The 13,305-nt window shown below is 38.9% G+C and overlaps 1 protein-coding gene across 7 annotated transcripts in view; it reads right to left on the reverse strand.

The window, feature by feature from the left end:
- The window catches only part of DCAF1 (DDB1 and CUL4 associated factor 1), a 93,015-nt gene that overhangs the window by 38,179 nt on the left and 41,531 nt on the right, over positions 1-13,305 (reverse strand). For all 7 annotated transcript variants that reach the window (XM_073811164.1, XM_073811165.1, XM_019947487.3 and 4 more), the window contains 6 exons: positions 8,210-8,347; positions 6,697-7,209; positions 6,284-6,385; positions 2,296-2,454; positions 751-930; positions 58-267 (listed from right to left, as the gene is read on the reverse strand). In XM_073811164.1, the coding sequence (XP_073667265.1) occupies positions 58-267; positions 751-930; positions 2,296-2,454; positions 6,284-6,385; positions 6,697-7,209; positions 8,210-8,347 (1,302 nt within the window). The remainder of the gene's footprint in view (positions 1-57; positions 268-750; positions 931-2,295; positions 2,455-6,283; positions 6,386-6,696; positions 7,210-8,209; positions 8,348-13,305) is intronic.

Raw genomic sequence — 13,305 nt, forward strand, 5'->3', positions numbered from 1 at the left:
CCCAAGATGCTACAGACAGTGCTAACAACGTTTCCTTTTTAGACAAGGTTCTCTCACCTTGTAAGGGGGTTGAGGATGAACAAGAATGCCACCCTCAGTCCTCTGAAGTGACTGCTTCACTTGTTCCAATTTAATGGCCAGGTGAGCCTCAAAGTACTTGCGCAAGGCCATGCACGTATGTTTCCCAGTTTGGCGGCTAGCAAATATTTCATCATCACTCAGAAGTGCACCCTGATCTTCCAAATTTAGAATCTCCAAAGTACTGATCTATTAAGAAAGAGGCAAAAGAATGGGGCAAAAGAGGAGGAAGAACAAAGAGGAAGAGAAAAGTAAAAGGAGAGGAGAAAGACTTCAATCAACTTTTGTGCTCATGAAGATTGACAAACATCAAAGTACATCTGTCCATACAACATGCTAAGAGTAGCCATATGAAAGCAAAACATTAAACCTATATTGAAAAATTACATAGTTTTCAATCATGCTGAAAGACACAGAGGCACAAAACTTGCTTTTTAGAAGGATCAAGCAATTCCCCCTGTAAGATTACTATATTCAAGGCAAGTCTACAATGGTATAGTCCTCTTAAGAGGAAAAGAAACTTGTAAATGAAGGAGGAAAAAAGACTTCATCCATAAAAATGATAGCAAAATTCCTCCAGTCAGAAGCTTCCTCTCTTCAATGCCACTGACGGGCAGCCCAGACAAGCAGAACCCCTGCTCCTCACAAAGAGAAGCCACTGAAGAACCTCACCAAGTTCACCAGACGACGAAGACCATCATAGCGGTCAAAGAGTTCCAATACAGCCCGGAAGGAGAAGCAGATTGAGAAAAACATGGTAGCGTGGCAGCATCCTGAAGCATGAGAACATTCCATTAACCACAGTGTGTAGTTCACCACATCAGACAGAACATTGTGGGGATGCATGCAAACCTGCAAAAAATAAAAATAAAACGTAATTTTTTAAAATTTGGGGGAAAGGAACCTTCACAAAAGGGAAGAAAAATTCACAGTGTAGATAGATATCTTTGCAAAATACAATAATCACTCCTGGGCAAGTCATTCTGAGTTTAAAGCTTAAGTTACAAATGAAATTTTATAACAATCTATTCCAAGCCTGAAAACAACCTAAATTTAAAGAAATATTTAAATTCCACCTAAACATACTGAGTGCTAAATTCTGCAAATATTTATATCCTTTAATGCTCACAATGCTCTGTTACACACATATTAGTATTCCCACCTAACAGGTGAAGAAGTGGCTCACAGACATAAGGGACTTCCCCAGGCTCATAAAAGTGACTGAGCCTTCTGATACTAAAGTCTACAAGTTTAATATCCATTCACTCACTGATTCATTCACACACATTTTGTTGTCTCCTGTAAGTCAGACAATGAATTATGACGCATTACCCAGGTTTGTTTGATACTTTTTTATCTTAACCACAATTAATTTTGTACATACACACACAGATTAGGTTACTACTCTCAAAAGATTACATATCCTTGCATAATGCTGAATCTTAAGGAGTTAAAAAAATTAAAATCAAAATATTACCCTATTAGTACATATACAAAGATGAATAAAGACACCACCCAAGAAGAATTTACCAACTTCTCTCTACCAGAAAAGCCACACCACATAGAATATTAGAAAAATATTCCAGGCATAGAAATGACAAAAGCTTCCCTAGTGGTATCTAAGGACCCATTTCTTTTCAAATGTACAACCCACTTAGACTTTTTTAAAAAATCACTAAATAAAAAGTCTTAGCTGGAAAAACCCAGAAAACCAGCTACCAGAGGGTAGCTGCCATGCTACCATGTTTTTCTCTGGAGCCCTGAGAACAACTGGAATGATTTTACTGTCTCTACCACGAACTATTTGTTAACACAAATACACAAAGCATCATCTGTTGTTTTTATAATAGACTGACTCAAAAATGCAAAATATAACTCCACTGAGGGACATCTGAAAAGAGCCTGAAAATAATTCTAATGCAGTAAAATGGCAAAAACTAAAAAAAAGTTCTGTGACCCCAATCCATCTTGGGTTTTTTGTTGTATCTTTTTCTTTCAGAGAGTCAGGGAAAAAAGGACTACAAAATTTTACATTTTGGACCTTTTCTAAAGAATTTTACATTTTTGGAATGCTCTGTAAAGATTCATGCTCCTTGCTTCTTTCATTAAAACCTAATCCACCTATTCATTTTTTCTTATCCAAAAGTTTTCCTGTGAATGTACTAGAATATTCCCCACCCTATCCCATTCCCATACATCTGAATGGACTGGACTTACTCTTTCCATGGCATCCTGGTTGTAGGACAGGTAATACAAGCACATGGATACACCAGTTGCAGCCATAGAAGGACGAGGAATTTCCAGTAATTTCTGTACTCCACCATGTGCAACAAATTCTGTGGCAAACTTGTTATGGAGCAGGAGAGATGCTAGGTGCTAAACAAAGAGGACACATATCACCGTGGAAAAATCTAGAACAAATATCTCTTCACAGTTGCTAAACACAAAGACTCCTCTGAAGCAGACAACCACTCCCTCAAAACAGAAGTAAAACCAATACTGCTTAAGGGAAACAAAAAACAAAACAAAAAAACTCTAGGATTCCATAATATTCCCTCCTAATACCAAAGGTTTTCATGAGGGTGAAAAATAAGAAATGAAGAATATTGCTGTACATAACGACATAATCCTACACCATTTTATTATTACATAGCTTCCCTAAAGGATTTTTGTTACCCTTCCCATTTTAATCCTTTAAACATCATCAGCTCTATGTTTTAGCTTTGGCTCAGTCACTGACTCATCATCTAATAAAATCCAAAACTCTGCTTTCCTTTAAATTTATCCTCAATATATCCCCAAAGAAAAGTCTTCAGTAAATTATCAAAATTTGTAAATTTTTAGAACTAATCAGAATGCACTTTAAAAAGACCTTTATTAATGAACTATTTTATTAAGTCTCTATTAGACAGGCCTTTGTTATCAAGTTTTGTTAACTTGCTGTTCAATTCTTACTAGTCTCTCTGGGTGGACCTGATCTTCTGGGCAATTTTAAGGGCAAGGAGTGCAATGCAAGCAGCAGGCTACTCAATGACTTTGAACCCAGGCCAACGTGGATGGGGCCTCAGGAGAACTGGAGCCTCCTGTTTCCGTTGGCCTCCTGTTTCTCATGTCAAGGTGTCTTCTGGGTGGTGATACAGGCAGCAGGTACAGACAAGACAACACAGATTTGTAATTACATGATTTGATACCTGTATAAATTTCACCAAGGTCAATGGCAAAAACAACATGTATGTACCCTCTTCAGAAGTTCTCTTAACACAGAAACTCAGACTAACCCTTATATATAATTCAAATCCCTTCACTCTTTACTTGGCTGATACACAAACCTCTACCACATTCCCACCAAGTCTTTCCCCAAGAAACTAAACTATGTATGGTTCCCTCCCAAATACTTAGGCCACTGCACGTGCTTTTTCCAATAATGTCACTATCATAAAGTGGCAGTTCCACTGCCAGATCAGTAGGTAGGGAAACAGAGAACAAACAGGCTCAATCTTTACCAAGAACCTTAATTCTACTTGGCTCAACATAGCCCATAACCTGGCTCACCTCACTCATGTGGGCAAAGATTCTATTTTCTCTTCTTGTATTGTACCTCCATATAAGGTTCTAGTTCTTTTTGTTTGTTTGTTTTTGTTTTTGTTTTTTTGCAGTACGCGGGCCTCTCACTGTTGTGGCCTCTCCCGTTGCGGAGCACAGGCTCCGGGCGCGCAGGCTCAGCGGCCATGGCTCACGGGCCCAACCACTCCGCGGCATGTGGGATCCTCCCAGATTGAGGCACGAACCCGTGTCCCCTGCATCGGCAGGCGGACTCCCAACCACTGCGCCACCAGGGAAGCCCTCTAGTTCTTAATTTACTATTTTATTCCATTTTGTTTCTATTGATCTATACGATCTTACAGAAAAACCAGAACATTTTGGCCAACCCAATACTAACTTCAACACCTGTTCCTTCTCCTACACAACTGAGACTTCCTTTTGAACAAAACAGTACACATAACTTTCTATACTTTTTATTTCCCTATAAGAAGGATCTCTTGTCTGATTTTTCCCTGTTCATCCTTATTTCATTTTCTTTAATCCCTTATATGAGTCTGCACAGAAAACAGCTGAATAATGACACCCATTACAGTTCCTCATACAAAGACCTACAGAAATAGCAACTGCCCAAATCCCTTCTTCACTATTTCCTTTTCAGGACAGGATGCTGCATCTGAAAGCAATCCCTTTGGGTCACTGGAGACAACTCTGACCTCCAGCTTCATCTCACTGTTCAAAGTATAATCATGAGTTTACACACTTTATACACACACACACACACACACACACACACACTGCATCCCATACATAGGAATACATGTTACTCCAATTTATGTCTGACCTCCTCCAAACTTAAAATTTCTGGGGTCTGAAAGGCAAATTTCCTTATTTCTATTTAATTTCAATATACTCTGGAACTGTGCTGTCCAATGCACTAGTCACTGGCCACATGTGGCTAATTTAATTAAAATTTAGTTAAAAATTCAATGCCTCAGAAGCACTAGCTACATTTTAAGTGCTCACATATGGCTAGTAGCCACTGTTTTCAACAGCACAAAGAACATCTCCATCGCACAGAAAGTTCTATTGGACAGCATGGCTCTGGAATATCAGGAATGAAATTGTAACTTTGAATAGCCAGTGAGAACATTACCTCTTTTTCAGAGGTCTTGTCTAGAAGCTACTAATTCTCAAGGAGAACAGACCATTCCTTCCTTTGTGCCCCATACTTTTTTCACAACATCTATAATATCTAAAAGAAATCATAGGCTTACATGCCTGTCTCTCTTAACCAAACAATAAACAGCAGAGACTTAATTTATTTGTCTAATATTGTAAACATCACAGAATAGTACTGTGTTCATTTAGTTACCTGTTGGGTAGAACTATAATAGCCACAAAATTATTCATTCCACTTAACCTCTCTCCCTTCAGATTACCTAAATTATCATGAAAAGGTATGGATTTGGTGGGCTAGACATACTTGCCCTCTTACATTTAGCCCCTTTGCAACCTAGAAAATCATTTACCTTTACTGAATTTGAGTATGCCTCTATTTCTTTACTCATTTTCTGCTTTATATTTTGTCCACTCTAAATAATCTAACATCATACAATATGTATATAGTTAATAACTGAGAAGAAGTGTTGTTGGCTGACAGAATACTTAAAAGGTAGTATGACCTAAGGTACTATACACTTAGTTTCTCTTCCTATCCAGTAACAATAACTGAGGCCACTCTCAGGTTTAGACCCACTTTCTCCTTTAACATTCAATCCTCTAGGACTGACCCCTGAATTTCTGTGGAGGCACTTGGTAAGCCTCATTTCTTCTATCTAAAAAAGAAATTTTCATTTGTCACGACTGACACATCTGGCAATAGAAACACCCTGGGGACTTCCCTGGTGGCACAGTGGATAAGAATCTGCCTGCTGGGACTTCCCTGGTGGCACAGTCGTTTAGAATCCGCCTGCCAATGCAGAGAACACAGGTTCGATCCCTATTCCAGCAAGATCCCACATGCCATGGAGCAACTAAGCTCATGCGCCACAACTACTGAGCCCACGTGCCACAACTACTGAAGCCCACGCGCCTAGAGCCCATGCTCCACAACAAGAGAAGCCACCACAAGAAGCCCACGTGCTGCAAAGAAGAGTAGTCCCCACTCACCGCAACTAGAGAAAGCCCGCATGCAGCAACGAAGACCCAACACAGCCAAAATATAATTAATTAATGTAAAAACAAAAACAAAAGAATACACCTGCCAATGCAGGGGACACGGGTTCTATTCCTGGTCCAGGAAGATCCTACATGCCACGGAGCAACTAAGCCCATGCACCACAACTACTGAGCACGCACTCTAGAGCCCGCGAGCCACAACTTCTGAAGCCTGCACGCCTAGAGCCTGTGCTCCGCAACAAGAGAAGCCACCGCAATGAGAAGCCCACGCACCGCAACGGAGAGTAGCCCCCACTCGCTGCAACTAGAGAAAGCCCGCATGCAGCAACGAAGACCGAATGCAGCCAAAAATAAATAAATAAAATTTATTTTTAAAAAAAGCACTACCCTGAACAATAAAATCCAGAGATGCTACATACCAAAACATATAGGCACATCCATGTCAATAAAATGCTCAGTGACCTAACATTTTTAAGAACTTTACCTTGAGTGCCTCAAATGTAAGTAGGACATCGTTAGTCTGTTTCAAGTCAACATAGAACATCATCAAATCCCGTGATCCAAGTTGCATGAATATGGGAAGTAACTGAAATCAACACCAAAAACAAGTCTTAACATTTGAATTTATTTTCACATATTTCCTATTCCTTTATGAAGATAGAAGATTAAAGAAATGAGGTGCCTCTTCCCCCCGCTTTATGAAGATAAACATACAAACACACTTCGATCGAAAAGGCCTTATCAGGAGTGACCTCCATAAGACTTTACCAGTTTGAGGCAAAGACTTTTCTATATTAGTGTAAAAACACATCAATGTATAAAATGACACCACAAAATATCCCAGAAATAAACACAGTGGTCCCAAAATGTGAACACTACTCTTCCCAATAAGCTTACCTCCTGATATTCTCCTAAAGGGGTCAGATACTGGAGAATGAGTCGCTGCTCGATAGCAGGAGTCATAGGATAAAGGGTATAATTGGTGCCAATCACCCAGGGGGACATTTCTGACCAGCTGCTGTTAGACAGCTCAACAAACATGCGATCTGGATCAGATGATGAGAAACCCAACTTTTGCTTGGCTTTCCTAAAGCTCTCTCTGTCACCCTGTTTTGCTGACTTGTTTTTCCTCAATCCTCCTTCCTCAGGTTTAGTTGCTGAGTTCACTCTGCTACTGGTCTTGTGGGCTGAATCAAGATGAAAGGAGATCTCCATGTCTCCAGAAGCTTCCTCTTGTTCGCCATCCACTACATCTACAGCCATGTCGCCATAGTCCATATCCACAGCTTCTTCATCCAGAGGCAAAAGGGGTTCAGAGGAGAGCTTTCGTGGGCTAGGACGCTTGCTTTCTTGCCTCAAAGCTACTTCCTGAAGCTGTAGCTCCCTCAGTCTTCGAAGTACTATTGCCACCTATCAACAGATATTGGAATAAAAGGGGTTGTCTCTTCTGCATCTTAATTTAAATGATTCAAATAATTCTTACTTCCACTTAAGGATAATCATGCAATTATTTCAATGCCTGGTAATAGTAAAGATTTGATAAATATGTTGACTTGATTCCTACAGCTTGATGAAATAAATAATGGCTAAAAGTCTCATTCCCCATAAAATTTCCCAGAGAACCCAAACCAGAAGATCTGCACATAAAACACCTAATTCACAACATATCTGGCTGGATCAAACTGGGGTGGACCATCACACCTGAAGAGGCAGACACTAGATATATTCACAATTTTTAAAAGTGTCTGAAAATCAAACATGAATGTTTCTGAAACTTTTATCTGCCACAAGTTATATTCTGTTAAATACTGTCATCCACATTATACATAATTACATAATCTAATTTTCAAGTTCACCATTTATGTTTTACCTTTTCCTTGAAGTACTCATTTTTTGGGTCAAGCCTAAACTGTAGTATTATGCTTAGTTTTAAAAAGAGAGAGTGATTAGGTCTGCAATTTATTTTAATTTGCATTAAAAAAAAAAAGAATGGTGGATGGATATAATGAGGGGTGAATGGATGGATGGGTATTCATGAATATAAGTTTAGTAAAATATTCACAATCAATGTAAGTGGTGTGTATACAGGTGTTCACTGTAAAATTATATTTTGCTAAACGTTTGAAATTTTTCATAATCCAGATGTTGGGAAGGGAAAGGGAGTGGTACTATTTATCTGGTACAAAATATCATGATCCTTGACAAGATGAAAAACAGCTATTTTCTAGTAAAAAAAAAAAAAGGTCCAATCAAAACTCTTATGAAAAGTAGTCTTGAAATACTGAAATTACAGTTATACTCTAGTACAAGGTAACAAATAAGATCTACCTATTCAAGTTCAGTAGCAAGAAAGAACGAGTGAATACACTCCCATCTTATGCAAAAAAAATCATTCTAACGTGGTCCTTACCAGCTGTGAATTTTCATCCCTGTAGTTGGCAGCAATGTCTTGATTTTCCATAGCACCTCCTAACAGACCAGTAGAATATGTCCTCAGTGGCTGATCAGCCTCTCGGGCCCATTTGAAAAGATTCTCAACAATTCCTTCCTATAGTAAAGGAAATGAAATAGCACAATTCAGGGGAAAAAAATTCATAATTAAAGATATAAGCAAAGACTTCAGTCTTATAAAAAAATTTTTTTAATAAAACATTTCAATATTGCTCATAAGATTAAAAAATCCAAGTGAACTCAATGTACAATAGTAGGTGGTTTAGTTAAAATATCTGTGCACTGTGAAACAGAATTCTATTTATCCACTAAAACTCAGGCTAAAGATCAACAATCACATAATGCAGTCCTACTTTAGCTGTTAAGACCCAAAAGGCTCCATGACCAAGTGGGGAGCCCTAAAAATTCTATATCTCTCTTTGAAGTTCACAATGTACAATTAACATTATCAGTGCTCTGAGAAGTCCTCCATCAAACAAGTATTTAACTCCACATATCCTACCCTTATTTTTAGTTTTTACTATGAAATAAAATATATAAACATGTACAGTCCAAAGAAAATGAAAATCACCTCTGTGATTTACCACTGAGTTTAAGAAACAGAAACCTCCCATGTGTCCCCCCTCCCTATACCACCTGCGTCCTCCCTCCCCAAAGGGTACCTGCATTACTAAATTTTAATAATTTTCTTATAAGGCTTTTGTTAAACGTTATATGCTTTGAACTGTGTAAATTGTGTGGTGCCATATGTATTTTTCTGCAACTTGTTTCTTTTACACATTATGTTTTTTACATTCATCTATATGGTTACATGTAATTGTCACAAATAGCACTCAATATAAGACAGGCTTTACACATAACATTTAATCCTCATATCAACCCTATATGATTAGGTAAGTACTATATTTACAGAAGAGAAAACTGTCACAATGAGGTTAAGTAACTTACCAAAAGTCACAAAACTAGTAAGTGGCAAAGCTGGGATCTTATCCTAGGCAGTGTACCTCCAAATGCTCTTCATCTCCATATTCTGCTGCTGCTATTCTGTTGGCTTAACTATACTTATTTTTGTGCAAGCATGTCCCTAAAGTAGACACCTAGGAACAGTACTAAGTCACAGGTGTGTTTGCTCAACTTTACTAGAGGAGGCCAAACTATTTTCCAAAATGACAATTCACATTTCCTACAGGCAAATAGTTCTTTTTTCCTACATCTTTACCAACACTTGGCCACTATCAGACTTTTAATTTTTTGCAGTCTGGTGGGTATAAAAAATTAACATTTCATTTAACTTGAATTTTCTCATTTACTAATGAAGTTCAGCATTTTTTTTGTGCCTTCTGACCATTCATACTTCCACTTTCTCTGAAATACTCATCTCTTTTACCAGTGTTTCATGATAAGCACAAGTTCTTAATTTTTATATAATCATACTTAGCAATATTTTCTTTTAAACGTTGTGCACTTTATCTTAAGAAACTCTTCCCTAGGGTCATGGTGTCATTCTCCTATATATTTCAAGTTTTAAAGTTTTTTTTTAAAAAACACTCTAAAAACACATTTTGAGAAATTTTGTTTTAAAATACTTATTGAGGGGCTTCCCTGGTGGTGCAATGGTTAAGAATCTCCCTGCCAATGCAAAGGACACGGGTTCAATCCCTGGTCCAGGAAGATCCCACATGCTGCGGAGCAACTAAGCCCCTTGCACCACAACTACTAAGCCTGTGCTCTAGAGCCCACGTGCCACAACTACTGAAGCCCGCGCACCTAGAGGCCGTGCTCTGCAGCAAGAGAAGCCATGACAATGAGAAGCCCAGGGCTTCCCTGGTGGCGCAGTGGTTGAGAGTCCGCCTGCCGATGCAGGGGACACGGGTTCGTGCCCCGGTTCGGGAAGATCCCACATGCCGCGGAGCCGGTGGGCCTTTGAGCCATGGCTGCTGAGCCTGCGCGTCCGGAGCCTGTGCTCCGCAACGGGAGAAGGCCACAACAGTGAGAGGCCCGCGTACCGCAAAACAAAACAAAACAATGAGAAGCCCACGCACAGCAACGAAGAGTAGCCCCTGCTCGCAGCAACTAGAGAAAGCCTGCACACAGCAACGAACACCCAGCACAACCCAAAAAAATTAATTAATTTAAAATAATAATAATAAAATACTTATTGATATGAAAATATATGTACCATCAATTTTAAGTCTATCATCCTTCCCTATTTCCAAACAGTATAAGAAACTTAAAATACTAACTTCAATTATTGCCTTCCATCTACATGTTACCAAGAATTTCTGTTTGCCCTTTTGCCCTCCAGAATTGTTTATTTTGGTCAATATTTCTAGGTTTACAGAAGTTCTCTGAAGACATTTTCTACTATTATCTGGTCTCTACTGATGCTGTGGCAAAGCATGCTATGTTAATTTGAAGGAATCTTTTATACTCTAGTTGCTTTTTATTACTATTTTTTGAGTGGTTTTGTTTATTTATTTATTTAGGCTGCGTTAGGTCTTCGTTGCTGCACGCGGGCTTTCTCTAGTTGCGGCAAGCTGGGGCTACTCTTCATTTTGTGGTGCATAGGCTTCTCACTGTGGTGGCTTCTCTTGTTGTGGAGCATGGGCTCTAGGCACAGGGGCTTCAGTAGTTGTGGCACACGGGCGCAGTAGTTGTGGCTCGCAGGCTCTAGAGCGCAGGCTCAGCAGTTGTGGCGCACAGGCTCAGTTGCTCCGTGGCATGTGGGATCTTCCCGGACCAGGGCTCGAACCCATGTCCCCTGCATTGGCAGGCAGATTCTCGACCACTGCGCCACCAGGGAAGTCCCACTCTAGTTGCTTTTAAAATCTTTTGGTCTTTGGTATTCTTCATTGGGCTTTCTGAATCTGAGTGGTCATGTCTTTCATTTATTTGTAAGATCCTAGCCTCATCCCTCTGAATATTACCTTTCTATTTTCTTTTTCTTTTATATATACGTGTGTGTGTATATATACACACATACACATTTTTTTTTCTTTTTTGGCTGCACTGCATGCCATGCAGGATCCTAGTTCCCTGACCAGCGGTTGAACCCACACCTCTTGCAGTGGAAGTGCAGAATGTTAACCACTGGACCACCAGGGAAGTCCCTTCTATTCTCTTTTATTGAAATTCCTTTTAGATACATGTAAAATTTTCTAATTCTAGTCTTATTTCTAAGAGCTTCATTAAGGATTATCCTGTCAGATATTCCAGTTTATTAATTCTATCTTTAGCTGTGTCTAAATTTCACTCTATCTCATCTACTAAGTTTTAAAATTCAGTAACTGTAATTTTTATTTCCAGTAGTTCCTTTGTTCATTTTCCAAATGGCCATTTTTTTCATAGTCTTAGACTTCTCTTGGAGTTCTGATTCTTTCACATTCATAACTTTTAACTATTTTAACCATTTTTCAGTGTAAAATTCGGTGGGATTCAGTACATTCACAATGTTGTGTAACCATCAACACTATCTATTTCCAGAATTTCATTATCCTAAACAGAGACTCTTTACCAGAACTTTCAATAATGGCTAGAACAACCGAAAAGAAAATCAATAAGGAAACAGAGGAGTTGAACAACACTACAAACCAATTAGATCTAAAAGACATATAGAGAACACTCCATCCAACAAGAGCAGAATATACATTCTTTTCAAGTACACATGGAACATTTCACAGAAGAGACTATATGTAAGGCCACAAAACAAGTCTTAATAATTTAATAAGAACTGACCTCTTACAAATAATTTTTTCCAATCACAATGAAATGAGAAATCAACATCCCAAGAGAAAACTGGAAAATTCATATGTGGAAATCAACAGGCTTAACCAACAAAAGTGTCAAAGAAGAAATCACAGGGAAACTGGAAAATACCTTGAGATGAATGAAAACAGAAACACAACATACCAAAATTTATGGGATACCACAAAAGCAATGCAAAGAGGGAAATTTACAGCTGCAAGCACATAAAATTAAAAAGAAAAAAAGGTCAAATTAATAACCTAACTGTACACTTTAAGGAACAAGAAAGAGCAAATAAAACCCAAAGATAGCAGGAGTAAAAAATAATAATAATAAAGATTAGAATAGAGATAAACAAAATAGCAAATAGAAAAATACAGAAAATTAATGAAACCAAAAGTTGTTGCTTTGAAAAGATCAACAAAATTGACAAACCTTTAGCTAAACTGATCAAGAAAAAAAAAAAAGGAGAGAAAACAAATTACTACAATCAAAAATGAAAAGGGAAAACTTCCCCAGTGGTGCAGTGGTTAAGAATCCACCTGCCAATGCAGGGGACACAGGTTCAAGCCCTGGTCCAGGAAGATCCCACATGCCGCAAAGCAACTAAGCCCATGCACCACAATTACTGAGCCTGTGCTCTAGAGCCCGCGAGCCACGACTACTGAGCCCATGAGCCATAACTACTGTGCCCACGCGCCCTAGAGCCCTCCCACCACAACTACAGAGCCCACGTGCTGCAACTACTGAAGCCCACTGCCTAGAGTCCGTGCTCTGCAACAAGAAAAGCCACCACAGTGAGAAGCCCACGTACCACAACAAAGACCCAATGCAGCCAAAAAAATAAATAAATTTTAAATTTTTTTTAAAAAAGAAAGGGGGAACATTACTACCAATTTTACATGAATAAAAAGGATTATAAGGGAATTCCCCAGTGGTCCAGTGGGTAGGACTCCACACTTTCATGGCCGAGGGCCTAGGTTCAATCCCTGGTCAGGGAACTAAGATCCCACAAGCCACATGTGGCATGACCAAAAAAAAAAGTGGGGGGTGGATTACAGGAGAACACTATAAACAACTGTACACCAACAAACTGAGTAACTTAGATTAAACGGACAAATTCCTAGAAACACAATCTACCAAAATGGACTAATGAAGAAACAGAATAACTGAACAGACTTATAACCAGTAAGGAGACTGAATCAGTTGTCAAAACCCTCCCAAAGCAGAAAAACCTAGGACCAGATCGCTTAACTGGTAAATTCTACCATTTAAGGAATTAATACCAAGCCTTCTCAAACTCTTCCAAAA

This window comes from Tursiops truncatus, chromosome 10, assembly GCF_011762595.2.
Source record: "Tursiops truncatus isolate mTurTru1 chromosome 10, mTurTru1.mat.Y, whole genome shotgun sequence".
Lineage (NCBI taxonomy): Eukaryota > Metazoa > Chordata > Mammalia > Artiodactyla > Delphinidae > Tursiops > Tursiops truncatus.